Source organism: Daphnia carinata, chromosome 9 (assembly GCF_022539665.2).
Source record: "Daphnia carinata strain CSIRO-1 chromosome 9, CSIRO_AGI_Dcar_HiC_V3, whole genome shotgun sequence".
Classification (NCBI taxonomy): Eukaryota; Metazoa; Arthropoda; class Branchiopoda; order Diplostraca; family Daphniidae; genus Daphnia; species Daphnia carinata.
This window is the reverse complement of record NC_081339.1, coordinates 4,421,917-4,449,792: the sequence shown is the minus strand read 5'-3', so window position 1 is coordinate 4,449,792 and position 27,876 is coordinate 4,421,917. Positions and strand designations below refer to the sequence as shown.

The 27,876-nt window shown below is 39.4% G+C and overlaps 3 protein-coding genes, 2 long non-coding RNA genes and 1 pseudogene across 7 annotated transcripts; 1 reads left to right on the top strand and 5 right to left on the bottom strand.

Annotated features, from left to right (window-relative positions):
• Window positions 1-91: 91 nt before the first annotated feature.
• Window positions 92-596, bottom strand: LOC130688922 (uncharacterized). The gene is made up of 3 exons (XR_009000581.2): window positions 427-596; window positions 232-366; window positions 92-161 (listed from the first exon to the last, which is right to left on the bottom strand). It is a non-coding gene; the product is annotated as an uncharacterized LOC130688922 (long non-coding RNA).
• Window positions 597-2,800: 2,204 nt separating this feature from the next.
• On the bottom strand, window positions 2,801-3,692 carry LOC130688927 (uncharacterized). Its single transcript, XR_009000587.2, has 3 exons — window positions 3,580-3,692; window positions 3,377-3,504; window positions 2,801-3,288 (listed from the first exon to the last, which is right to left on the bottom strand). It is a non-coding gene; the product is annotated as an uncharacterized LOC130688927 (long non-coding RNA).
• On the bottom strand, window positions 3,691-5,426 carry LOC130688502 (probable ATP-dependent RNA helicase vasa-like; annotated as a pseudogene).
• A 1,806-nt stretch (window positions 5,427-7,232) lies between these two features.
• Window positions 7,233-9,258, bottom strand: LOC130688866 (F-box only protein 7-like). The gene is made up of 5 exons (XM_057511880.2): window positions 8,981-9,258; window positions 7,961-8,902; window positions 7,793-7,890; window positions 7,545-7,706; window positions 7,233-7,489 (listed from the first exon to the last, which is right to left on the bottom strand). Exons 1-5 carry the CDS (start codon window positions 9,112-9,114, stop codon window positions 7,386-7,388), a joined length of 1,440 nt encoding a protein of 479 aa, XP_057367863.1. The 5' UTR covers window positions 9,115-9,258; the 3' UTR covers window positions 7,233-7,385.
• A 264-nt stretch (window positions 9,259-9,522) lies between these two features.
• Window positions 9,523-22,407, bottom strand: LOC130688907 (uncharacterized). Its single transcript, XM_057511925.2, has 19 exons — window positions 22,232-22,407; window positions 21,872-22,137; window positions 21,632-21,809; window positions 21,012-21,554; window positions 20,600-20,954; window positions 20,325-20,531; window positions 19,948-20,249; window positions 19,734-19,876; window positions 19,536-19,666; window positions 19,353-19,466; window positions 17,692-17,866; window positions 17,327-17,616; window positions 17,162-17,250; window positions 16,959-17,098; window positions 16,281-16,887; window positions 14,061-15,285; window positions 12,161-13,997; window positions 11,913-12,096; window positions 9,523-11,846 (listed from the first exon to the last, which is right to left on the bottom strand). Exons 1-19 carry the CDS (start codon window positions 22,274-22,276, stop codon window positions 9,630-9,632), a joined length of 9,048 nt encoding a protein of 3,015 aa, XP_057367908.1. The 5' UTR covers window positions 22,277-22,407; the 3' UTR covers window positions 9,523-9,629.
• A 62-nt stretch (window positions 22,408-22,469) lies between these two features.
• LOC130688862 (tubulin monoglutamylase TTLL4-like) lies at window positions 22,470-25,832 on the top strand. Of its 3 annotated transcripts, none has more exons than XM_057511875.2 (12): window positions 22,470-22,621; window positions 22,862-23,252; window positions 23,313-23,513; window positions 23,616-23,803; window positions 23,861-23,952; window positions 24,011-24,113; window positions 24,181-24,252; window positions 24,318-24,453; window positions 24,525-24,651; window positions 24,721-24,991; window positions 25,077-25,474; window positions 25,557-25,832. In XM_057511875.2, the coding sequence occupies exons 2-12, from the start codon at window positions 22,928-22,930 to the stop codon at window positions 25,726-25,728; spliced, it is 2,085 nt and encodes a 694-aa protein (XP_057367858.1). In that variant the 5' UTR covers window positions 22,470-22,621; window positions 22,862-22,927; the 3' UTR covers window positions 25,729-25,832. The 3 variants fall into 3 exon arrangements, with proteins under 3 accessions (XP_057367858.1, XP_057367857.1, XP_057367859.1); XM_057511874.2 differs by lacking the exon at window positions 22,470-22,621 and adding an exon at window positions 22,695-22,791; XM_057511876.2 differs by lacking the exon at window positions 22,470-22,621 and adding an exon at window positions 22,698-22,785.
• The last annotated feature ends 2,044 nt before the right edge of the window (window positions 25,833-27,876 follow it).

Sequence of the window (27,876 nt, the reverse complement as noted above, 5' to 3'; positions counted from 1 at the left end):
AATGTTCTTCTGGAACTTCTCTTTGTTTCTTGCGTGTGGGAGAATGATTCAACAACACAACAATGGTACTGGATGTCTTTTATTACAGTAACACAGAATAATAATGATATTTCTTTCTTTCCCAAAGTGACCACTACATCATCCTGGTAAATCACTAGGACCTAAAAGAACAGTAACAAAGCTAAAATGATTAAATTAAATAATACAATCCCTTAACACTAACTGATATACTCTGGATTTAAGACATCCAGGCTGTGACATCGATTGCAAAGGACTGTCTTCTTCGTGTAGCACCCTTGGTCCCAAATGGGTGTATTCGACTAACCGAGATCAAAAACGTGGTGGCTAAGCCAATCAATGCTGCTCCTTTGAATAATTTAAAATGTTTTACAGAATGCTTTTTGACAACAATAGTTGCCATAATACCTTTACGAACTTACTTCACCTTTAAGCACAGATTCAATTCACGAAATCCAGGTCTAAACACGATGAAATCAACGGTAAAATTTCTAGAAGGAAGACGTTCATTTCATGCTTCCATCCTCAGCCCGACGCCACGCGAAATAGAACAGCTGATAGAATAGCGTGAAAGAACAGCTGACGTGGTGGCAATGACAATGGATCGGAATTAGTCACTTCTCCACTAGATGTCTTGAAAATATGCAACATAATTTCCAACGGACGGTGCTCCAAGTTCACCAGCTTCTAGCGGCTGAAATCGAAACTATTTTTTGACATTTGATTCTCATTGTTTACTTTGTTGTTACGTTGAAAGCGTGTATTTGAGTTTACTTCGTCGGAATAGCTTGTTGTTTTTACCTCCACCCCTATTATTGATGTGCAAATTTTACGCTGCTTCGTTACCAACACAAAATGTAAGCTGGTGGGCATAGAACAAGGTAATATTAACGTACTTTTGGAAAACCAGGTCTCATGTTGTATCATTCTGGATAAAGCCATTGTTACAAGCGTGGTAGCATTCATTTCTCAATGCAACAAAATATTCACAGTCTGTAACAGAAGATTTTTTCATTGGAATAAACCTTCAAGAAATTCTAACAAGATGTGCTATTTGCCATCAATATTCCACAAGAATTGGATCTCCTGTTTACTTTTTTCTGGTAAGACCGTATCTGTTCCACTATGGCCTTAATTCTGATGGCTATGAAATTAAGGGGATGGTTTTAAACCATTTACGTCGATTATTATGTGTGTAGTAGTGCTTTGAAGTGATACACAGGTGGTACCTGAAAACTGAACTTAACGAACTTTGAAAGGCCATGTTATGTTAATTTACTATAGTTTACGACTGAAACTATGCAGATCTTGTGTACCTTGTAAAGGAAAACATAGTTCATTTTTTAAATTTTCAAAATTTTAATTTTCGGTATAACTTCCGGTTTGAAATTGCTTAATAACTCACTATCTGTTGGTCTGAATGAAAAAAAGAACCACATTTTCGTAATCCTGAATCGTGAAATTTGGGGTCGAATCCATGTGTCAGTAGAAAATACCCGAAAATCGTCAAAAATCGCAAATTTCCCTGAACTATAGTTCAGGAAAAATCGCGATTTTGGCGAAATTGGACTTTTCGCCAAAAACAGGTCAAAATAGGTCAGACACACCTTAAATTTCACGAGGATCACGAAAATCAAATTCGTTTTGTTGTGGGCCCAGTATTTCTGGAGATATAGTCTACTTCCGGTCACTACCTGTATTTTTTTTTTCAATTTCGCAAAAACTAAAAAATGAACATTAATATGCCAAACATTTTAAGCATTATGATCATATACGAAATGGTGTAGTGGCTTCTTTCATGCTTGTTTTTTTATTTTATTGTTGTTTGATTGATTACTAATGACACTATTTCGTTAACAGAGACTACTAGCATTATGTATCACGCTAATGGGAAGGTATACCTGGTAAGTATAGATCATAGCATGAAGATATACCACATACTATTATTATAACCTTATCATGCACGGCCATCTGATGTACAGTCAGGTTTAAAAATAAGACCGATTTTTTCTTATTTTACGTTACGCTGTAGCTTAGTAGCACGCTACGAGAAATTATGTAATACTAATAGCTCTGAGGTAGAGCGTCTGACTACGATAATCAAAAGTCAAGAGTTCGAGTCACGTATGGATCCTCTGTGCCAGAGGAATGAGTTATGGTTCCCACTGTAGACAATATTTCTTTGTCCAAAAAATGAATTACTCTATTGTATTTATGGGTGACATTCCGAGACGGAAATATTAAATTGAGTTGGGACGCACAACAATATTATTACAAGTGCAAATAGGTTTCCTTCAAAAGACATGGAAAAATAGTTACCTATTTGACAAGACTCATGGCTCTATGGTTGAGCATTGGCGTTGCACGCCAGAAAACAAGGGTTCAATTCCCTAAACAGTCAAAATGAAATTAAATAAATATATATAACTCCAAATGTTAAATTAGATATACAATGCATGTATACAATTCAATGTCATTAATGCACTAAAAGGTGTAGAATCTCCATGAAGTGAGATTAAAGTGCATCGTTCCATAAACAATGAAGTCGTCTAACAACATATCCTCCCATAAATGGGAACAGCAAAAATTGAAAATATAACGTATATGTCCATAAAATGACATTGCGACATAAAAAAAGAAATGTTCACATTAGTAAACAGAGCAACAGCACGAAAATAAAAAAGACAAAATTTGTAATTTTTTTTTTTTTAAGAATTTGTATTGACAAAATTCGGCAGAATTTAAAGACTTGCAACTTTGAAAGGGCAAAATAGCCGATTTCAAAGTTGCTGTCAACCAAGGTAGGGGGAGACACTACCTCAGTTGACTCACCGGGGAGATTACCCGGTGCGTGGCTAAGAGAAGCCGGAAGAAGAGCGAAGGTCGCGGACAAGCTTTTACGTGAGCGATTAACCGTTAATTCGGATTTTTGGGTAGCCCCACAGCCCTCCAATGATATCATCGAACCATGGGGACCCCCACGTCCCCTTTCCGGACAGCGCACTCACAACCGTTTACTGCTGATCACAGTAGGGGCATGACCCCCTACGGGCTTATTAAAAATTTAAGGGAAACGGGGCCACAGAAAAGAAGGGAGCCCAGATATGCACTTCAATTTATATAAATTTTAATACTTTGTTTTCAGGCAGCAGCAACGACTGAAGGTAATGGGCAGGAGGCATTTTTCAAAAATTCCTTCGGGCTTCCAACCGTTATCATTATGAAATTTGGTTCGACTAGATACCTCTTTGATTCAGTATGATTCTTAACCTATTTAAAGAAAACGAAACATGAATCAATTTTTAAATGTTTGCCTATCAATATATATTCAATAAGGATCGGTGCAATCCATCTTTACCTCTTGTTTTGGTGAACTACTGGTATTAATTGTATTCGGCTAATGGTTTGACAGACAGTGCTTGCTTGGATGGTAAGTTGACGGGCAGCCAAGAAACTAATCATTAAGCGACTACCATTTTCTAATACCTATGCAAATAACACAATAAATGGCATTTGAATTAGTTGTAATCATGGGTTTCCAGGCACAAAAAAAAGACAGACTTATTGGCTGAGACGGGTCAAAACGTTCCAACTTCTTTCAGGACCCCCTGCATCAGAATGACAGACTGAGGATGAGTTCGGAAGTTGCGAATTGAGATAGCCAATTTCGGTAACATACTTGATCTCTTTCATACTATGCATGTAATCTAAATTTTCTGTATATTCAATAAGGATCGGTGCAATCGTCTGTCGATTACAACAGGTTTAATTCTTACTTGTAAGTTGGTATTGAAGAATAATGCAGCGACGAAATCCGCCGTCTTTTTGCTGCCGACACAAACGATAGTCTTGGCATCACCGAGATCTTGTAAAACTTCGATCAGCTTAGCTCTCTTATCTCTTTCCGAGCACTGAAAAAAAAACAGCTGTTCAACATCCGGATGGGTGCCACCGACAATGCCTGTTGTGACGAATATGTAGTCTTCCATTTACGTCGCAGCCAGCGCTTCTATTTCATCTGGGAATGTAGTCGAACACATACAAACACGACGGATTCCCTACAGAGAAACAAATAGAATTACATTAGTCAAATCTCATACTCAAAAGCCATCGAGAACATACTTTCGGGTGCATCCTTGGATGGTTGACAATTTTTTCAACATTGGGGCCGAAATCCATATCAAGCATTCGATCAGCTTCGTCCAAAATTTAAAACCTGACCCCCGAGAAGACAAATACTCCACGGTCGAGAAAATCCTTGAGTCGCTCCGCGGTCGTGACAAGAACACTGAACCTAGTTGAAGATTTGACCGCTGATGGCTCGTGACAGTTCCTCCATATATAATCACAGACTTTGAAACCGAATTGTAGGAGAATTTACACGCCTCGCGGTGAATTTGAATGGCCAATTCACGAGTGGGTGCGACAGTTACAAGTTCTGGCATTTGCCCCATGGCATGAGACTCACCAGCAACACCTTGTTCTAACAATATGTTCATCAACAATACCAAGTACGCCACCTACATGAAAAAAATGTAAAATTTTAGATGACTTAATCAATGAATATCACGAAGGGTTTGTTGAGTATCTTAGATGCAATTGGACCTTTTAGTAGTCGCAATCACCGGCGTGCCCACTCAAAATTACTTTTACTTCAACTTACCCAGTTCATACCGACCCATTCGAATCAAGTCGGTACAAGGGCACCAAGGTTTCAAAATTACACAGCGTTAATTAATTGGATTACCGTTTTGCCGGAGCCCATGACAGCACAAGCAATTAAATCTCTTTTGGCAAGAACTGCAACTGAAACTTTCTGAACAGGTGTTGGTTTTATGTAGCCAGAATCCTTCATATTTTGAAGTAGTAGTTGTCGCAGGCCGGCTTCTTCGAATGATGTTATGTATTGAGGTACATCTTTTCCTGTAACCTAAAGCAAACCCAATAGATATTTTTAAATCATAAAATTTGGGAAATGGCTTACCTGGAGGACGACTTTATCAAAATTGTTAAAACATTCCCCACAGACGATGCCCTTAAACAGTTCCTTTTCATCGCATGTCACAGCTTCCGGAACAGATTGCTCACACAGCTTTCCATCTTCCGTCAAATCACTGAATAGATTTGGGCAGCATTTTGAGGTGTGGCCAGCTTCACAACACTAAGGGTAAAACAATGAACACTGGAACATAAAATATTTTTGGGAAGACACAATTGATGCTTACACTGTAACACCTGCTGCTACCAATGCATCCTCCTTGAGGAAAACGCCTTGCTACATTGCCCTCTTCTTCGTTAAAAATGAACACTAAAAATGTTGTTTTAATGTTTTCTGTTTACCTCATTGCAGGTACCACTTCCCCCGCCGCTGCGGCCTCCTGTGGACAATCCTTCGAGAAATGTCCCCCTTCCCCATACTATAAAAAGCACCAAGAAGTTAAGTTCGAACACATTTTTCGATATTTTCATCTTACTTTGTGGCGTCAACGGACCACTGCCACCGCCCCCACCAGCTTGTGGACACTCTCTGGCAAAGTGTCCTTCTCCCCACTGTTAAACAAAACCATATTAAAGTAATCACACGAGGAATACACAAAAACACTTACCTTGTGACTCTGGACAGAAAAAATGTAGATCAGAATGAATGGAAAACGAGTAAATTAAATACCAAAAATCGCAAAAGCCGCGAGGTCAAGAAGTAAAATCTACCGAGGAAGGTAGACAGCAGACTGCATGCGTTAAGCCATTATAGAAATATGCCTGAAAAAAAACTGCCCGATGAGCCACGGTTTAAGGCGCCTCTTGTGGACGCAAAGGTCATCACGAGAAACTTTATCCGTCACAATTAAATGTTTTTAAACAAATTTAAAATGTAGGATAAATTAGGTAGATTAGGTAGTTTAGGTTAAAGGGTAGAATGCCATTCAAAATTTAAGCCCGACAAAAAAAAAACCCACTTTTTAATTTCTTTTTTCCAAAAGGTTTTCATTGACAGATTATCACCATCTGGCAGTGTTGTATGAAACTTTAGGAATTGACAAGCATGTTCCGCTTGAATAATCTTGTTGACGTAAGCGACGTTAGTGAGAAATGTTTAAAGAAAATAGGTTTTTAACAATTTACAGTGGAGAAGGAAGTAATATAATAGATTGATTACCTATACGGAGAAAAGGCTCTGTATGTCATGAAGTTAATAAAACATACAGTCCAATATTACGTATTATTTCTTCGTTGTAGCAACAGTGAGATTGTGTGGGAAAGATTGTACTGCCTTATCAACAGCAGTTCCAGTAAAACGAGTTGAGTTCAAAAACGAAATATGAATAGGCGATAGAAGTGGCCCGAGCTGTGACCGACCGTTAGGCTACGTTCTTACTCTTCATGCCGAGGAATGGTAAAGCTGTACACTCTATATCTAGAAGCATCCTAGTAAGAGCCTTGAGTTACATTACAAAAGACCACAGAAAATGCTTACACTGATAATACTAACAATATTTGAATGACCTAACTCACTATTTCGTTAGACATAGCATGGTGGAGGTGCAGCTCTGGGAAAATTGTGTGCTGATACTGATTTTGCCTCAAGTAGAGAATTAGTTCTTTTTCTGCCACAATATATTGCCAATTTTTGACAGGGTCTTATGGGAGCATAGTCTCCTTTCTTCTTTTATAATAACAAGAACGCTATCCAAGCTGGTATACAGACGCGGAATATTTTTCTTTCAATTATTTTGAATTCTTGTATAATAGTTTTTACATACCAGTCTTAATAATATTACTTCTGTACACACAATGCCTTAAAACATTTGGAGTCCACACTAAAAATTTCCAGTTAACGTGAAACATGCAAATCTACGTTAAAGCACACCTCAAAATGCTTGAAACCGGTAAACATTTCAATGACAGCGACGTCTTTGATGAAAGTGATTACTAGTTTATCTATTCTTGATGTCCCAAAATACGGCGGCCATCGTGGCTTTGTTATGGAACCCTGCGGTCGGAGTTAAAATTCTAAAATATTATTCCAATTTACTAGAAAAAAAAAGATGACTATGCTGAGGATTATTAAAGAGATTACACTGCCTGGTTATAATTTTTGTGTTGATGAAATGAAGTTACTAGAGAATTCTTTTATTCACTGCAACGAATTTCGTGTAATAGAACTTCGACCATAACATACCATTTTTAGCCTTATTTGCTCTAATCAAAAAAATTTTCAACAAATTCTAGATCAAGAAGGAATTTTAACTCCTGTAACGGTGAAACAAATAACAAAAATAAAAGAAAATGGGTTTTAAAACACTTACCGACATTATTTTACTGGTAAAAGGTCGGATTTTCATGTACAATAACCGTTTAACTGGAGATTAAATATTTGGAAAGCCACGGAATCTACCATGTGGTCGTGCAAATCCTATCCCCCCATCATGAAGATTCCGGGATTGTTGCCGACGACCTGGCGGATCGAAACCTGAATCGCAGTAAGTGAATAATATACCAGACAATTGCTTTGAAATGTACGATACCTCTTAAATCTGGATACAAATCGGAATAACCCCCCATAGTTCCCGGAAATTCATGCACGCCATTGACGTCGGGATAGACTTGCAGGCTCGGGAATGGGCTAGAAAAAAAGATCTCAGGGACGCGTGGCATTGTTGTATAGCCACGAATTGATTTCGACATTTCTGCAACAAGAAAGAAGGAAATACGTAATTCAACAATATATATGTAAACAGGTTTGGAAAAATACACGATGCGAGTATTTCTCTACCTTGCTGTTTCTTTTCTATCAAAAATTCATCCTTGTATAGCTCTTTCCAGTTTACTGTATCGGACGCCACTCGATTCGAAATTTTCTTCCCGAAGTCTCTACAAGACAAAAATAAATAAATATATATATATTTTTTAAATCTATTAACATAGAATTTTTTATCCTTACTTGGAAGCCAGTTTTTTCCAAAGACTAGGTTGACTTGCCAAATGCTGAAATAGCCGGCAAGTCATCGACAGTCTACTCAAGCTTTTGGAATCAAGCCTTTGAAGTATATTGTACGAGATTTCCGGTGGCAAAGTGGAAAAATGTGTAGGGCAAGTGCCGTTTGCTTCTCTCTCGATATGGACGTACAATGGGAAAGCGATTTCATTTTTATAATCAATGCATACTTGTCTCAGATGTTTGCTACCCACAGGCGGCATAAACTCACTGGGCTTCAGTTTCAATGACAGAGACTTCCTTGATGATGATCCAATACCATAAACAATTACCAGTAATCCCACTGATGTAAGTACTATTGTTGCTGGGGATTGGGACCCTGTCTTGTAGTTTAGCCTCAGAGTTTCATTTGCTACATTCCATGAATCAGGTAGGGTACAAAATGGGTCTGAAAAACTTTTACATGTTTGTGGTTGAAACCCAGTTTCAACCATCAATATATGAAGCATGCAACCCAGCTTTTCTAGATTTGATTGAAATGGGGCATTTGGTGAATTTGAAGTAATTAATCTTGCATAGGTTGGAGGAATCAACAGATTTGGGGTATCCAATATAGGTATGTGATGTTTCTCAAAATCTGGTACAGTGGGATCTCCGTCAGACTCTTCTTTGCTTTGCTTATTCATTCTGTTGACATTTCGTGATGCAGTACTGAGCTCTAAGCTTGCCATGCGTCTCTTATCAGATGCTACAATTGTAGAAAAATTTTCTTGTTCCTGATCATTTTCACAAAAACTGGGATTCAGTTTGGGAAATTTTGGTCTTCTCGTAGCTGAAAAAGTCCCTAAGATGTAAACTGCATCTCCAGATACAAAGCCTAAATTGGAAACCAATTCAGTATCTTCTGCCAAAAGAGCTTGTTTTCCATTCATACTGAATTGCATAGACCTATGAGATTAAACACAATTGGAATCCCTAATAGGAAAAGACACTAAATATTTGTATACTGTGAGATACCATGAATACCTGAGAAAATCTTCATCATTCAATTGCAAAATATCTCGAACGCGAATTTTTAACTCCGCCACAGTAACGTTGTTCGAGTCAAATTCCGTTAGCACTTGCCTTGCAAATGACTCTCCTTTGAGACGAAGCTTCATTTTCCACAACTTCCTCAGTTGAATATTTTACCACTCTTTAGAACTAGCCGTTAAAAAGGGGACAAAACTAAGACAACGAGACTGTCATACAGAAAACGTTGTCGATGTCAAATCAATTACAGTATATACTGCGTAACGACGTTTCAGAGAAAAGTGACTATTATTGTTTTGGAGAGTGACCAGTGATGATGTTGAACATCGATATATCATATCGGGAAATATCACTCTTATTTTCCGATTGTCGATTGTTCAATTAATTACGATATGTCGACATCGCTAATAGTCATTTTCCAAAACAATATTAATCACCCTTCTGAAAATTGAACATAGCGACACAAAACAAACAGAATATGTACTTTATTACTCAGGCAACCAATTATTCACGGTTAATTAATTTTTAAGATTAAAAAAGGCAATGCGAGACTACGAGACATTCGGCATTAAATAATTCAATTACGTTGCCAATAAGCTATATACGAGAATTTAAACGTTTAGTTTTAAAAATGCTAGATTACTCATTGTGAGTAGAGATCAACTTCTTTACTCAGCCTTATCTGCTTTCTGATTTTGTTTACAAGGTCTTTGTGCATGAATACAGCTGTTTCTTGAAGAGGTAATTGGCCACAAACTCCAATAGCAGGTGGTATGGGGTGAGCAGGACTACTGGATTTTGGCAATAAAATAGTAGCATCAACCACTGATGACTTTCTCTTGGATGAACAGTCAGGTGTGCTGTTAAAGCTACTTAATCGCAGGTAATTTTGTAGCTTTGAATTAGATCGGTTAGTTTTTTCTTTGGCTGCAATAACTTTAGGAGATGATACTTCTTGGTTTGCCTTCACCATGAGGTCTTTTTGAGGCAGTGTAAATTCAATGAAGTTGAGCTGAGGGACATTGTCAGGAACCTTTGCTAATGCTTCTGCCGGGTGAAGTGTTTCTTCACATCTTGAGTCCCTTATTGAATGTGAAATTAGGCTGCTTTCTTCCAGGTTCGTTTCCACTACCACGTTTTCGTGAGGTAACACAAAATTTACGGTATGAGCACCTTGGGTTTCGATAAGAGTTGTGAACGTTGATTCTGCCTGGCAGTGTTTTTCGCCAATCACGTCGGATATGGCTACTGATGGAAGCCTAATCAAGTTTTCTGCCTTTTCTGAGTTGTTACTGGACACCAGGGTACTGTCAGGAGACGCAGGAGGTTCCAGTATAGGCACAGCTATGGGATTTTGTTCAGAACTAACAAGGGCATCCGCGTTAACTTCTCGTGTTTCAGCCGCACTTATTCCATTTGGTGTTTTTATTGTTTCACTTTCTGATTCTATCGACAAACCCTCAACAGAGATGGATGGAGAGGTTTCTGCAGATTCGCTTGTGATTTCTGTTAATGTTGTTGTTTCTTTAACTGAATCTTCTGTTGCAACTAGTACTACAGCTTGGTGCATCAGACTCAATCGATCATCGGTGTTTTCAGCAACCTCCGTAATCGGAGATGCTGCAGACTTGTCCATGATCGGATCATTACTTTCAACTGTCCTACCAAAATCTTCTGTAGGTTGAGTATGCTTTGCCAAGGAGTCTGTGACAGGTATATTTACTGCTCCGATTGGATATTTTTCCAAACATGTGTCGTCGTGGGAGACATTGGTGGCGGCAGCAGATTCCCCAGAAGATACTTTTGTCGGTGTTTTCTTGTTAGTGGCCGATTGACGGTAGCTAATCGCTTTACGAGCGTATGGTGGCGGTGCGGATTTGAACAGTTTCACCGGAGTCCTTCGGGTCGCCATGCCAAATGAACTAGAGCTACATGCTTTCCGTGTTGGCCTAGTAGCGGATTTTTCTCTGCCCGTAATTTTCTTCTTGGATTTATCTTTCTTCCTAGGACTATTCAAGGGCGATTCCACCATCTCTACCAACTCGACGACGTCCACGTCTTCTCTAGAAGAATTCGGTGACGATGCACTAGATACGGACACAAGTTCACTCGTGGAAGTCGAAGCCTCAATGGTAATAGCGTCATTGAAACTAGACAGATTGTTTTGCTTTCGCGTCGATTTTTTCTCTGTAACTATTTCGCCAGGTGAACTGCTTTGTTCACGATGAAGCGAATGGGAGCTCCGTTTCTTTTTGCTTAAAGGAGACTGCTTCCCACCATCATACGAGTTGTTTAATCTGGACATAGCCAAAAGTTCTTGAATTATAGCTTCATCTTCTAGTGATGTGGACGGCTTGGATCCTTTTGCATGACGCTTAGACTTCCGGCGATTGGCTTGGGGATTTCCAGCATAAATCTGCACTCTAGCACACCCCGAATTAATGGACTCATCTATGGGGACAGATTTCTTGGGTGCAGTTCTTCTAGCTTTTCCGGTTTTTTGTTTCGTAGTTATTGGAGTACTTTGAGCTAGTGCATCCTCCATTACAGTCTCAGGAGCAGATGGAATAGCATTCGTGCCTTCGTTAAGATTCGTGGAATCCTCCCCAAACAATTCTATTAATCGTTGATTACGTTGTTTAACTTTTTCTGGTGACGGAACATCTTCCAAACGCTGGCATTCGTTGATAAGGTCGTTTTCTAGAGTTTGATCTGTTTTATATGGAGTAGGCGGGTGAAGGGCAGCAGCAACGTTTTCCGCGGCTTTGCACATTAATGCAGCTGCCGCATCGCTTGCATCGTTGGACTCTTCCAACTGCAATGGATCCATTTCCATGGAACTTCGCCGTCTTCTGTCCAGCTACCAATATACAGAAAATGTTTAGTAAATTTTAAAATTTAAAGATTATGGTAGTTGTGTATTAACCTTGTCTGGTTCGGGAACATGCTCTGGAGTGGCATTTTGGTTCATGATAGGGCCTTGCGCCCGCTCACCACTTGGAACGAAATATGGGGTTGGACGCCCGAGGACCACCTGGGTAGGACTGATCACGGTCATGCTCAAGCTTTTACCTGGGCTCTCCATGATTTCCTGTCGGAGAGCTTCCAATCTGTAAAAGTAATAACATTATGAGGTAAACTTAAAAATGCAAGATGAAAAGGCTAGATGCAAACCTCGGAGTGCTCAGCACTGACGGGAATTGATAAAACCCGACGTATGGTGTCTCGATGGAAGTGTTAGAATTTCCTGCTTCTAAAATGCAAGGAGTGGAAGGAACAGCCAAACTGGGAGAATCCGCCGCAGGTAAGAAACGGAAACCTTTGGTAAGAGAAACTTGGAAGGGACTAGTAGAACTGGTAAGATCCATACGGATCTGTGGTGTCCGTGGGATTTCTCCGTCCCATGCACCAAAGCTGACGCTATTGCTTTGACCGTCGCAGAGCACGCTAGAAGGCACGGTTTGAGGTGGGTAACTTCCTAATAAGCTATCCGTTACCTCTTTACGAGGGGTAGCAAGAACAGGGAGAGTAAAATGCTGCATTACATGTTCTTCACGGCTAACCACATCCATTCCAAATTGGGGTAAATTAGCACCCGAAACTGCACATTGTGTAACTGATCCGTCGGTTCCTGTTTCTTTTGAAGTTTCGTCCCGGTTCACTTCTGTTAAGGGAGTGTTAGCCATCTCATGTAAAATTGAAGCAGCAACTAAATCGGCATAGTTGGAATCCGAAGTGCCACAAGGTTGCGATCTTTCTTCCATCACAACGGCAGGGGCGACTGTTTCTTCTGTAGCCGCCAAATTGAAGGCGGACGCTTGAGCGGGCGGATGTGAGCATTTGGATGGTGAAGTATTGACAGCTACTTCATTGGAGGAGGTGTCTGGTATAGCTACTACATGGCTTGTTTCAGGCATTGGTGAGCTTTTTCTTTTGCGTTTGGCCTTTCCTTTTGGTGTTGCAAAAATTTCGCTGTCCGTTGGAGGCGGAGCTGCAAAAGCATTTCTCAAAGCAAGATCCCAAGGTATTTCGGATCGTTTCGGATGAGATGCCGGGCTGTTTGCAGCTGGCTTACTGGGTAATTCAGGCGATTCGCCAAAATTAAGCTGTCGAACATGGCTTCGGCGCCGAGTGCTGGTAGGAGTAGTTACGAATCCAGAAGAATCCGGAACGGGTGTACTAAAGACGACATCGGGAGATTCCGACGGCTCCGTTTGACTGACAATTTGTTGATTTGGAACATCCATAGTACTGGAGCGATACTCCTCTGCGATTTTCAAAAGCGCAGCTAAATTAGAAGTAACATTTTTTTCTGCAGCTGGAGGGTTCGTGGGACGTTGAAACATTGGATCACGAATTTTCGAATTTTTTTTACGTCTACTTTTCGCTAGAGGACGATTTTTTATCTTCATGATAGGTTTGATCTTAGAAGGGCCTGGACTACAGTCACCAGGGTTTTCGCGTGTTAACCGATCATAATCGACAGATTGTTGCTGGTTTACTTGGTTTTCCACTATATTCTGTTCTTGAACACCTGATTCGGCTTCACATGCTGTAATTGGAACGTGATTGTAGTCATCATCCGGTGCCGGGAAAGTGAGGGTAAACATGGGCTTCGGAGCAATCCGAACGGGTGCTCTTCTAGGCACCATGATTTGTTTCTTCTTTACTCTTTTGGTTACTGTTGAAGATACAATTTCAGAAGAGCCTAGTTCACCAGACATAGCCGAAATGATAGTTGGAACCAAAGTTATTTGACCAGAGGATGTCACAATCGCAACACTATTCAGTGTGTTCATCAAAGAAGAGCTGCCAGTTATGTCAGAACTTTGTACAGTAAAAAAAGATGGTGTTATTGTTGGTTGCTCCACCAACATGGGTTCTCCTACATCATTTAAAACCAAGCAATTTTCTTGATTATCTGAATTATTAGGTGTAGCATTGGGTTCACCATCATTTGGCGCAATACTGTCTGGGGTGCCAACTGATGTTTGATCTTCACTGTCAATGCCTGAAAAGTAGCAAAAAGAGATTATCCTGGGAAATAGTATGTTAAGTTAAAATGCTTGCCTACCTATGCAGTCTTTTAGAAAATTGTCAAAAGCAGGATCTGCTTGAGTTTCTGCAACAATAGCTTTGATAACAGTATCCAGATCTTGTGATGATGCCAAGCTTCCACATTTTGAATTATCAGTGTATGGTAAAACAGCTTGAGCTTTCTTTTTATTAATGTTTTCAGCTATTTTTTCTTGAAACTCTCTATTTTCTAGTAATCTGTCATACACTAGGGAAAAATCCACCGTTTCTGTTGCAACAAGTTGCTCTGAGCAATGCAGTACATGACTATTTTCTTGGTCAATATTATGGTGTTGGGTCCAATTAGGGTTCATATTTGCCTCACCATTATCATCTTGCCCTTTGGTTCTTTCCAACACTGTTGGAGATTTTGCAGGTGTGACATGGTTTAACGATTTCTTTTCCTGACTATGAATGATGACTTCATTGCAGACACTATTTTCACTTGTTTTTTCAAGAATGTTAGGTTTTTCTGCAAACAGAGCATTTGATTGGCTTGTCTCTTCAGCATTAAAACAAGTTTCAGTGTTAACACTCGCATCACATGTTTCATGCAGACCAAGGAAAAGGTCTGTGTTAATACATGAGTCACATGTTTGTGGGCAGCAAGGAACTTCAGTGTTGACACTTGCATCACAATTTCCTGGAACAAGAACAGAATCAGTGTTGACACTTGCATCACAATTTTCTGGAACAAGAACAGTATCAGTGTTGACACTTGCATCACAATTTTCTGGAACAAGAACAGTATCAGTGTTGACACTTGCATCACAATTTTCTGGAACAAGAACAGAGTCAGTGTTGACACTTGCATCACAGACCTCAGGGCCATCTGCGATTACAACTTCTGTGTTGACACCTTTACTACAAATTTCTTTTTGAACAGATTTTGACAGTGTTGTTGATTTAAGGTTTTCCACTAGTGTTTTGGTAAGCAGTGGAAGACTGTCATGTTCTCTAAAGACGACCGATTCCAGAAGCTCCAATTCCTCAATTACGTTTTCCTTAGTTTCAAAATAACTTTCGAATAAATCAGCCAATGATAGTCCTAAAAGCCTTGGAAGCTTGTAAGGGTGTTTAACAGGCTTTAATCCTTTCAGGTGTGGACACTCACTAATTAGATTATTGGCAGAGTTTTCATATCCCTCTTTCAGAAGGTGATGATGTATCAGCCTAGCAATGTCAATTGAAAGTAAAGACATTTTTAATTGATTGAAATTACACTTCCATTTTGTCACACACTCCTTCGTCTTTGTCAACACTCAAGAAACGCGCCGCCATAACGCAATCAGTCTGTTTCTATTTACACTGTTGCCATATTTCTGTGAGTAGTTTTTAACTTATGTCATGTTAACCCCTACTTCTTAGATTTTAACTCTCATAAAAGTAAAAGCTAAAAAAATATATATTGCTAATATTAAATTTTTTATGCAAGAAAAAAGAATTAACTCACCAGAACCAGGATTCATAAAATACATAAAAAAGTTCTATGACTGCCAGAACATCAGGTCTTTAGATAAATGTCTATGACTCAAGATTTCCAGATTGTTTTTTCTAATTTCGGTTTAGGAAAACGAGCGAAACATAAAGTCATGTATTTACAAGTAACTAGCTCCCAAGTTAAACTTCGCAAAGAACAGTTTTGCATATTTCTATTTTCTATAAGTTATTTTCGATTTTTCTTAGACATTTACAAGTAAGATTTCAGCATATTTATACGTTCTTTTATCTCTTCTTTGCACCACATCGGAAGGGGTCCTAGGTGTCCCATATCAGTAACAACTTTAGCCAAACTGTTGAGTAAGAATGGTAACTGGTCACTATTATCCATTCGGGGCCGTTTGGCTATGGAACCATTCGAGCATGAATCAACTACATCTAGAGAGTCAACAGCGGTGAGGGCATAAACTTCTATTGGTAGTTTAGGAAACGGGTCCCTGTTGCAAGGAGGACTCTTTAGGTATAAGAGCTGTGAGCTGAAGAACTGATTGATTTCACCCATGGGCGATTTGCTAGAAATGCGACTGATGAAACGCTTGATAACGACATCATTGCCTTCACGAATGCATGACGATGCTAAATGGGAATGTGGCGTTGTCTTAAAAAACAACTCGAAGGCGTGAAGTGCGCGTAGCTGTACCAGAAAGGATCGGCTAGTGGTGGTTTCACAGAACAAATTGGCGACGACACGTAACAAGGCTATCTGTTGTGGTGAGACTGCTATGCCCGACGAACCAATTTTAGTCAGAAAAATGGTGGCATCAAGCAGAACAGCCGTTAAAGCTTTGCTATCTAATGCCAATTTTAATACTTGCATCAAGTAAAGATGTGATTCTTTTTGAGCTGGCTGAGCTGTAAACAGAAGAACGCGTAAAACGCACGCTAAGAGATGCTCCACATGGCGTTGATAATCCTTAGCCAATTGACTTTTCAATCCAAAATGTAGCGCCGTGCCCGTTTTGATCAAATTCGATTGTAAATCGTTTTGATCTTGAAGAGCTGAGTCGTTTCCAGAAGTACAAATTAAGCCAAATCGAATCACTGCGTTAGCTTTGAATAACTGGGAACTAGATGCGAAAGTGGGCAAACATTGCCGGAGGTCCCCTTTTTGCTCGACAGTGAACGCATCCCAATTTATGGCAGCCCACAAATCAGGGTATTTTTCCACGGGATGTGATTTCAGTATGGCCGCCCGACCAGCAGGCGAAAGTAAAGGGATCAAACGGTTGAGAAGACAGATCGGCCGGCAAGAGGTGGTCGGAGTCGATGGACTAAGCAGGAACAAGTGCTGAACTAGTTCAAGACAAAATTGAGACGGGCCATACCTAGGAAAAGAAAAACCAACCATTTTTGTTAAACAGTTTTAGCTTTAGTTTTAGTTCAGCACGACTACTACCTTGCCATAAAGGTAAGAATGTCACAAGACATGAGATGAGCCCAAAATCCATCTTGGATAACAGACTTAAGAAGAACTGCAACGCACTGTGTAACAGAATCTTGTGTGGTAATGGCCATCGCGGCAGCAGCTTGTGTAACCTGACAAGAAGCAATGGCTTACTAAATCATAACATTTTGCATTTTTAATGCGAATCAAGATACCAATAGTTCGTAGATAGGCACGGTGTGAATTCCTTTGCCGCTATGAGTTATACCATGAAGAAGAATAGCCCCGTTGAACTCTACATGGCCTAACAGATTTTTAAAATCATTATTCATTATTTTCAACAGGTTCTCTACCTCCCTCATAGTTTTACTAATTTTTACCTTGGTTAACTGAGGAGAGAAATATTGCCAATAAGTCACTTGTACTAATACCGTAGTTTCTTACATTCAACTGATAATTAGGTGTCAGCAGCAAACCGAGTAGCCGGATCAAGTTCAGTCGATTCTCGGGAGGGCAATTCGAAGATACTTTCAGTAAGCTAGAAAGAAGCTGTCGTGTTTTCGTCAACTTATCTAAAATTGGGTGCATAGCGATGGACACATGAAGTTCCAAAAGACGAGCAAGATCGTCACTCACAGGAATTTTATATTTAACAGCATCAGGAGTAAATCTAAAATTTTTGCGTAAAATAGAAGAAAATCAAATCATAGTATTAATCAATGATAAATTTTAAGAGTATAATTACTGCAGAAGCTGGAAGACGAGATCTAGCACTGTTTCGTTTACGCTTTCATTTTCAAGCATTGCTGTATCTTTTTCACTAAGACCAATGATGACTTTTATCAGGAAACCTGCCACTTTGGCCAATTTTGAAATGTTGCTGGTGTTCTGATGAAGCAGATCAAAGAGATAAAAAACTTCTTGAACAAGAAACACCACAGTTTCTCCCAATTCTAGTTTTGGGCATAGATCTGGGTAGTGTTGCATGGTTTTGAGTACTAATTTCCAAATTAAAGCCATTGACTTGGCATCTAGCTTGCAAGAGAATTTTCCAATAGCCATTAGGGGAACTAACAACTTCCCAACTAAAGCACTGTCACCAAATTGCTGTTGTTCAATGATGGACAGGGCAGTCATCAAAATTTCTGAAGAATGTTTAAAAAGATCATCCGGTAGATTAATGGTCCTAAATATCATATGCAAGTGACAAGACAGAATTAATAGCGCTTTAACCACTCAATGATTGAGGCTTACTTGTTCGAACATGATGCATAACTTTGTTCTATGATTTCACAAATGGTTACCAAGCTGACAGAATCTTTAGATATTTTAACATGATGTAAACAGCATTCTAAACAGTCAAAGTACTGTTTAAGATCTTTTGGCCTATTCAGTGCCAACACTGTAGGTAGGGCATGTTTACAGGTTTGAATAGTGAGCTGACATATCGAAATTGGTAGCAATGACAGTTTTTGTGATACAGCCGTTATCATTTGTAGAACTGGTACCACATCTTTAACATCAAAATCATCCCTAAAACAAATGTTTTTTGGTGAGTTAAGGATTTTCAATAAAATCTACAATACAAGTGTATGAAAAATGTAAGAAAACTATATATATGAAAAGGATATTGATAGTTGTTGTTCCAGCTCAATGGGATCGGTTTGCTTTACACATTGTTCACTAAGTTTCTGAACAACTTCATAAGTATCTGTAAAATCGTTTTCTTTAATAACTATTCTTGATTCACCACACCAACTATCAAATACACTCTGGTCAAGCGTGAGATTCCAAGGATCGGCCATGGCTCTCCTAAAATCATGCTCTCTGAAATCAACAATACCGCCAAAAACGGAAGAAGCTTTTCCCAAGTTACATGGTTGCCAGTTGTAAATTTCTTAAAACATTTCAGGATTCTAAAGGAAATAGAATTTAATAGTAAAGCACAACCCTTTTTCTTTCTCAAAAGATGAACTAAAAGAACAAATAGATCTATTTAGTCCGTGACAGTTGAAAATCAGGTATTGGTCTAGAAGAACTGTTCTTGGTAAACAAAATAATTCAATCCTTACGGTAGACGACCGGGAATGGCGAAGAAAAAAAAAACGAAATTAAGACAACCATAGACGAATGAAGTCCATATTATATCAAGATAAAACAGACATTACAGCGGGTAAAGAATAGAAATGGACAAGAGCGCTAACGTCGCATTACGGTGCAGCTAGGCTAGCTTCGAAACATTTGTCTTGCAGAAGCTGGAATCGTTTCTGAAGCTCACGCTCGCGCTCTGTCTGTACGAGCACTTCCTGTTGTACTTTTTCTAAACGATTGGGAATGGCAGCTAAAGAAAAAAAAAATTAATTAGAAATTATGAACTGAACATCAGGATAAAGTTTCATAGCTTACCATCTTCATGCTTCTTTAAGAAAGAATAAGTGTCTAATTCAATGCGAGCGGCCTCTACTTGATCAATCAGATCTTGGGTCTGCTTATGAAGAGCTTGTGATCTGGACTGGTAACCTTAAAAGATGAAGAAAAAGAAAAGATAAGGACACGAGGAAATCCATTGAAAAATTATCTACTTTATACCGGCTGTCAAGGTTCGCAGCTTCTTTTCTAATTTGGCAGCTTTTTTGGCCTCTTTGGCCATATGAGCTCGGTTGGTCTCTAAATGACGTGAAGCACTTTCCAGTCGGTCCTTCTTCGAAGCCAAAGATGCCCTATAATTGACCGAAGAAGACGGACACTTGTGACTAGTTCGAAGGATGATTCATTTTCAAATGTTACCTCGTGTATCGATTTTGGGATGGAACGAATAAAACCTGTGACAGGCATTCCTCCCAAACCTGTGTATATGCCTCCATTGTCAAATCCCCATGTCCCATACCCGCCTTCACTTTTTCCATTTCCACTTTCAGCAACTCCTTTGCCTTCGAAACGATACGAAAGTTCAAACATTAAACATTTATTGTCGATGACTGCGATAGCCAGAAACAAATACCTGTTCGATTTCCTTGTCTTCAAATTCCTGATAGGAATTGTTGCTCAAAAAGTTTTGGCTAGTCTCAATGATCTTCCTTGAGAGGCCGCCACCCTTTTCTGTGGAGTTATTGACTGGATTACGGATTGAATCATAGTGCATCATTGTAAGCATTTCTTTCTTGATAAGCTCCTCAGCTTTCTGAAGATCACTGAGGGACGAATCAGATGAATTGGCTGGTCTGAGAATGGCATTGTTGACTTCGTGAGGACGGGGCAAACTTCTTTGCAACGCCTGGGATCGGCGTTTTAACTCTGCCTCTCCTACAAAGCATATAAATAATGTACTCGATACGTCAATAATAATTATAAACTAATAACTCTACTGCGGTGTCATACTTTGTTTTTTGCGTTCAGCTTCAATACGAGCATCAATATCTGCCTGATCTTCAACAGATATATAAGTGCCTGTCGTTCCTGCGTCACCAGGTAATCCAGGTTCAGTGTCCATTTCGTCTTCTGGTACAACAATTTCGTAATCGTTTTTGGGAGCAGGCAGGGTACTCAGTCCTCGTTTGAGTTGCTCTTTAAGCGTGCGTTGCATAACTGAATTCATAAAATGTGTAAAATTGATTAGAATTAATACACTAAGTTGGAGTAGTTTCGAAATTTACCCTCAGTAGTTTCTTCTGGATTAATATTTAATTTGTCTCGTACCAACGGCGTTGCACCGGGAAGAGACTGAGTTCCCGCACGAGGTGTAGCTCCCGACGTGATGCTTAGCATGCCTGGTGTGGCAGAACCCGTTGCACCGCCGGGAGTACGAAATGGTGTTGAAAGTAAAGTGTTTGGTGTTGCGACTCCATCTTTACTTGGAGTGGCCCCAGCAAAATCAGGATTTATCAATGGTGCGTTGGTACCACCCATAAGCGGAGTTTCAACGTGCGTTAACGCCATCAAATTTTGCGCTTCTTGCAAAATCTTGTCCATAGCAGGGGCTGGAGTTCGAGGAGTTCGCAAGCCCCCACTCTGTGGGAATATACATTAGTACATCAGTCAAATTCTGGTATTGTTTATAGCGTTTACCTGTGTTAGCGAATAATCGGCCAAAAGAGTGTCCGATACTCTCTGGCCAGTTTCCCGGGCTGCATCTTGAGCAGCTTCTGAGGCTCTGCCTAGCTTAACTACTTGTTCAAGATCTCTGTCGGAGATCTGTGGCTCTGGTAGGACAAGTTTCGAACGTTTAGCAGCTGGTTGGTCTCCTTGCAGTAGGGCAGAAGGAACTTCATTTTCCTTCCGCTGCTTCAGCCTGTCCTTGTCTTTTTTGCGTTCCCTGTCTTCCTTTACTGAGCGTAGTTCGCCTTCGAGCTGTTGTTGACGGAGTCTATGGAAGTTGGGTGCAAAGGGATCGTATTCTTCTTCAGCCGTATTGTGGAAACCAATAGCTGGTTGCTTTTCAAATGGGATTTCAGCATTGTAATCAACACCACGCTTGCGACGGTTGTGGGACAGAGCTCCACGACGGACACCCATTCCTGCAGCTCGCAACTCGCGCCTCTTTTGTAAAGCTGCGAGTCGCCGTGCCTCTTCCAATTGCTTCTCTCTAGCCTTGCGTTTAGCTTTCTTACCCTAAAAACAGAAAAAAAAAAAAAAAATGCAATTTTTAATTTCCAGAACTAAATGAAAACACTTGATTTCAATACTACTTGAGTGTTGGCTAATCTAGCTCTGGCTTCTGAAAGCATTTCCAACTCATCTTCATCCATGTCTTTGGGATCTGGACGGGCTGGCTTGGTTTCAGGATTGGGATCAATTTCTCCTGGGCGTAATTTACGTGGATCATCACCAGGCTCTTCCCCTTCTTCTTTTCTTTGAGCTTGATCACTAGAAAATTATTTGTTATTTAGGTGTTTAGGACTTTGAGTGAGAAGATGTGGGTTTCTTACAGAAGGTATTCATAGCGTTCCAGGCACTGGGCAGCAGTCCTGCCAACAATTGGAGCAATTGTTCTCCACTGAGTAGGCATAAGTTTTGCCAAGTGCAAAAGTTTTTCATCTTCTTCACGGCTCCATTCAGTTTTCTTGATACTTGGATCAAGCCATTCATACCAACGGGCTTTGCATTGTTTGGCAGATTTACGATGGAGGAGTGAAGCAATACGGGACCATTGATTTTTGCCATATTTCATCACAGCTGCTTTCAAAATTTCATCCTATATGGAAAAAAATAACTTGTTTCATCTCTAGAGGAGGTATATGCCAAAAACATGCACCGGCATTGTAAGATGGTAATAACGAAAATCTCACCTCAGTGTTCCTCCACACACCACCTTTAATCATAATTCGCGGCATGGTAGGATTTGTTTATTTGATCTTCCTACCACGATTTACTCAGGAAACACTTTTCGTTTCTGTTTTCAGATCACAACTTTACCTCAAGTTTCACAAATGAAGATGCTCGTCAACGATGCGTTCTTCATTTGTTTTGGTAAAAGGGCTGAAACTTCCGCGAGCTTTGAAATTCGGCCGTTAGAATGCACTTAGCCTACCGGAACAAGCATGATAGCAGACTACCTTGTCTGTTCCGTAAAACACTGAGTACAGTGTGACGGTTGTGCGAGAAATTGAATAATTTTAAATTAAGTTTATTGTTGGAAATTTGAAAGGAAAAATTACTTGCCACTTTGCTGAAGTCAGGTTATTATTGTTTTATATTTTCTTAAATGTTTTTCTATATTGATTGGAATTGTTCAATATAACCTGCTAACAGCTAGACGACCGTCAGACATTTCCCGCTTAAAAGTTCACGTTCATTTTAACAATGGTAGTGGTCTGAACAGTCAGCTGGTGGAAGCATGAATGTTGGTGTATGATAGAAGAAAAAAATATTTTATTACCTTTATATGCTAATGATGTTTTGTTTTGTTTTTATCACAGGGAGAAAACCTCAGTTTTCCAACCAACACATCCACTCCTTTAGAACCTTTACCTTATCAGTAACACATGCCAAAACCCATGATGATAGAAAAAGTTGTTACTGATTCTGGGACTGAATGCCAGCACACCACATCAATCTTGTCAGATCAACATACCAACAAAGTCAAGCCAGTGGTTGTCAAAAAGAAATTGGTGAAGAAAAGTTTAAGGAAAGTCCATCCTGCGCACACAATAAATGGCAAGAGCAGAGCTTCCTCGTATGAAAGAGTATCCAATTCGACATGCAAAAAAGCCAAAATCAATGGAAAATTGAGTTATGCTTCCATCCAGTCTGAAAATGATTGTGATGCCTCCAGTTCTGTGCCTTCACTTGCCTCTAATTTTTCAGAAGGTAAAAACATTGATCAAGAACAATTCATGGCCTTTTGTGCTACAGCTCTTTCATTTCCAGAGTTAGATTCATCAGAAAGTGTTCAGATCCCTGCAGATGATGAATCTTGCTCCTATATTACAGAAGAAGAATGTGATGCAAAGGAAACTGAACCATTAACGGTTTCTAGTGATAAAGCAGATGTTCTCCAGCCTGCCTTACGCTTCTCAGCTTTTTCTGGCGTCCCTCCGTATCTTAATTTTTGCCTTCATGACGAGAAAGGTATGCTGTTTTATCATTGATAAATTTGAGTTGTTTGAATACGTTTGAGCCCCTTACCCAAGGTAAAGATGTTTGAAATCAGATTCCCGTTTTCTCTTGTAGTGGTTGAACTTCCCTGGATCATACGACGTTGTTTAAAATGGAAACTCAGTACAATTACCCCAGTGGTTGTGAGAAAAACTGTGGTGAATTCTGGATTTAGAGTCATTAAAGAGCCCAAGGACTGGATTGGAACTTGGGGTAAACACATGAAGTCTCCATTGTTCACATCTGTTTTGGAACATCAGAAGGTATTACGCAAAGCCAAATAATCAAATATATCTAATGTCATTCTTGCGCTGTCCTAGGTCAATCACTTCCCCGGTACTTTTCAAATCGGAAGAAAAGACAGATTGTGGCGGAACATGCAAAAAATGGCTGCCAAATATGGAAATGAAGAGTAGGGCATATTCGATATTAACATGACGAGTTTTGTTTTAACTCTTCGTTGATGTTAGGTTTGGCTTCCTTCCTCAAACGTTCGTTTTACCTCATGATCTACGTTTACTTCGAAAACATTGGAGTAGACGCACCACCGATGTTCCGTGGATCATTAAACCGGTAAAAATCAACAAGTACTCCCTAAATTTTTGTATCATTAAAAAAAAAAAACTTTGAAAAAATACAGCCTGCGTCTGCAAGGGGTACTGGAATTCAGGTGATTCATGAATGGAACCAATTGCCAAGAAAGAAACCTCTGGTTTGTATTACCTTTTTTAAAAATAGTTTCTTGTTAAATTTGATACAAACGTCTTTTGATTACAGGTTGTTCAGTCCTATGTGAAAAATCCTTACCTTATTAATGGCACGAAATTTGACATCCGGCTGTATGTTTTCGTCACTAGCGTCAACCCCCTTAGAATCTACCTCTACGAAAATGGATTGGTCCGCTTCGCGTCGCGTAAGCATTAACCCCGCAATTTCTCCTTTAAAAAAAAAAAGCCGTTTTTAATTGCGCCATTGTCGGTTTAGTGACCTACTCAACTGAAATGAATAGTCTCGATGATTTGTACGTTCATTTAACCAACTACAGCGTTAATAAACACTGTGAGGGATATGTTGCCAACGAAGATGCCAATGTGTGTCAAGGACATAAATGGTGAGTGAACTACGTCTTTACGTTTCGCTGCCACTTAAAATGTACCGTTTATATATCTATACCATTTAGGACTCTGGCAAGCTTGTGGACGCACTTTCTTGGCCTCGGCGTCGATGTCGAAGCAATTAAATCCTCTCTAAGTGATATTGTAATTAAAACCCTATTGAGTGTCACGCCAGTCCTCAATGACATGCTGAAAAACAATGTCGCAAATCGTTATTCTTGCTTTGAGCTGTTTGGTTTCGATATTTTGCTCGACTCGGAACTGAAGCCTTGGCTGCTGGAAGTCAACATTTCGCCATCGTTGCATTCTACGTCATCGCTTGATCTTTCCGTAAAGGTATTTATTTATTTTTTTTTTTTTTTTGATTTACGATTCTAACGCCACTGTTCAAATTGATTTTCAAATGATCTGCCGATTTCAGGGCCCGTTGATCAAAAATGTGCTCAACATGGCGCGTTTTCAGTTCCCAAATAATGCTTCCAGCTTGAGCAAAGAGCATTTAGCCAATTACATTTCAACCTACTTCAAAGAGCGCGTATGCGAAAAGTCTTCCGGGGGCGATGAGGGATCGCAATACTGCCACGATCCTTCCCGTTCTAGATTCGATTTAAGCGAAGAGGAGACAAAGAAGCACGAATTTTACGAGAGTATCGTCCAACGTGCAGTTTCGGTCCCTAGTGGATCTTGCTGGACGGTTCAAAATCAATGCCCCGATAATGGAACCCATGTCGTCGAAGTAACCAACATTTTGGACAGTTTAACTCGAGACGATATTCAACATTTAATTGAAACGGAAGATGAACTCAGTCAGAGCGCTGGGTAAGTTGGTCTTGTTCAGTTCAAGCCCTTTTTTTTTTTTTTTTTTAAGAAGTTAAATCATTTCCGTTTTATAATTGGACAGATTTACAAGAGTCTTCCCGTCTGAAAATTCTGAACGCTATTTCCGCTTCGTGGAGAAAATGTCTTATTACGATATGCTTTTAAACGAATGGCAAAAGAAATTCGGATGCCTCGGTGACAGAACATTGGCCATCGATTATCTAAAATCGCAGCACGAGAAAAAGTTATTCTAGGTCAATTTACTTGAATTTGTGTTTCCGAAAAAAATGTTTTTTATCACGCCCCCCCCCCCCCCCCCTCAACAAAGGAACGAAAGAAATAAAATAAAATAAAAGAGCTCAGTGTTTCCAAAAAGTTAGTTGAAATTCATTGTCACTCAATGTGACAAGAAAACTGACTTGTACACACAAAAGACTATCTAAAAGATAAAAAAAAAAAAAAAAAAAGGTTCCAGGGCTTTGTACAACAATTGCGCTCTCTCTCTCTCTCCCCACTCCGTTTGTCTGTGTGTAATTGCTGCGGCTGGAAACTAACCCCCACTCACCTTTCCATCAGAAAAAAAAGAAAGATTACATACCTCGGAAAAAGCGACAAGCGAAGGGTCATCTCCCCTCTTTTTTTTTCCAAACTTGGGTACAGTTTCCGTTGTGTGTGCACGTAATTATAGCCTTCTTTTTTTTTCACAATTTTTCTCTTTCACAGCCCTTCACAGAGATCTGACATGAACCCCACCAGTCGTCCAACTGTCCGCGACGATTCTAATCTAACTTAAACCCATCAGCTGCTCCCCCTATCTTTCATCACCCCTACCATCAACTCTATATGTATATCGTTTTCTAGTAGTGTATGGTTCTTTACTTTCGGTCTTGTATACGTCGATTATGCACAGACAAGGTGGTGGGGCAGTCATATAGTTCTCCCCGTCGAAATAGCGTAGGCACGTGACTCAACCCCTTTTATTCTGTTGATTACCTAATCAAACAAACTCACCCTAGTTTTTTTCTGAAAAAAGAAAGTTACGAAATTATGACGGGTATGTTTTTTTTTTGGTTTTTTTTTTGTTGGTACATGAATTATCCACCGTTAGGTCATAAATTCGGCTGGCAGTGGTGAGCAGACGTTCGGCAACCCCCCGTAGTTGTTGTAAATTAACACCACACTTATTATTGAACAGCATCGAATCAAAATGAAAGGTTTTCAACTTAAATTTCGTTTGAAAACAAGGAAAAGCATGGCATGAGGTATATAATATCCTTTTATCTTGCTTTTTTTCTTTTTCTTTTTTAATTGTCACAACGAATCGGAGTAAGATCAACACAATTATAAGGAGGAAGTGCAGCAAAATGATTTGAAAAAAAAAAAAAAAAAGAAATTGTTATGTATAATAATAATTGTTTATAGCGACGGATATACGAGACTTGATATCGTGGGTGTGTGTGTGTGATGATGATGATTCCTTTATATATTTCTTCTTCCTGTTCATCTTCTTCTTTCCACTGCAGACAAAGTACCACAGGAAAAATGAAGTCGGTCGCCGCCATTTTGAATGTGGGGGAGGGGACATGTTCTTCTTTAACACGCAATAATAATCAATCAAACATTTTTCAAAAAATGATCAAAAACTGGTAATTATTAGCAAGAAAGGGGAATGTTAGAAATGAAAACCTCGTCAAGCAAATCAAACCCAAAGATTTTGTTTCTTTCTTATTTTCCACCACCCCCACTCTTCCTGTGGCAATTGTTCTAGACGAGCAGAAGCATCATCATATATTTCTTAGTTTTTGTTATTATTATGGCGGTGACGAGGGAAATTCTAGTGATGATTCGAAAGATACGAAAGAAAAGAACTTTACATACGCAGACAAACAAACAGAATTGTTTAAGAAAAAAAAAAAATAATAATAATAACCAGCACCTCTTAGCGGGTCACGCAAAGCAATCACACGGATACAAGTAACTCATTCTCCTCGCTAACAGGGCAGATAACAACGAAAGAAGAACAAGAATCGCAGGAAGAAATGTACACTACACACCCACCCACACAATTCTAAATTTTTTTTCTTTTTTTTTTAGCCATCAAGTCAGAATTGTTTTTCACGAAACATAAAACATAAACATACATGAATTGATGTACTAACATTCAAATGGGTTATAGGAGGAAGATTGTAGCACAAACATTCGCAATGAATTGAACCCCTTTTCATTTCTAAAATTAAAAATTAAATAATTTTTTTTTTTTAAAGCGCGAAACAAAAGAATGAACGGGGCCAGGTTAGCAGTTTTAGTTTGTTTTTGTTTGTTTTTTTTTGTTTTTTTTTAGATTAGGTTAAAAATTCGTGGCAACTGAGGAGGGCCTATGATACGAAAAGAAAGAAACAATG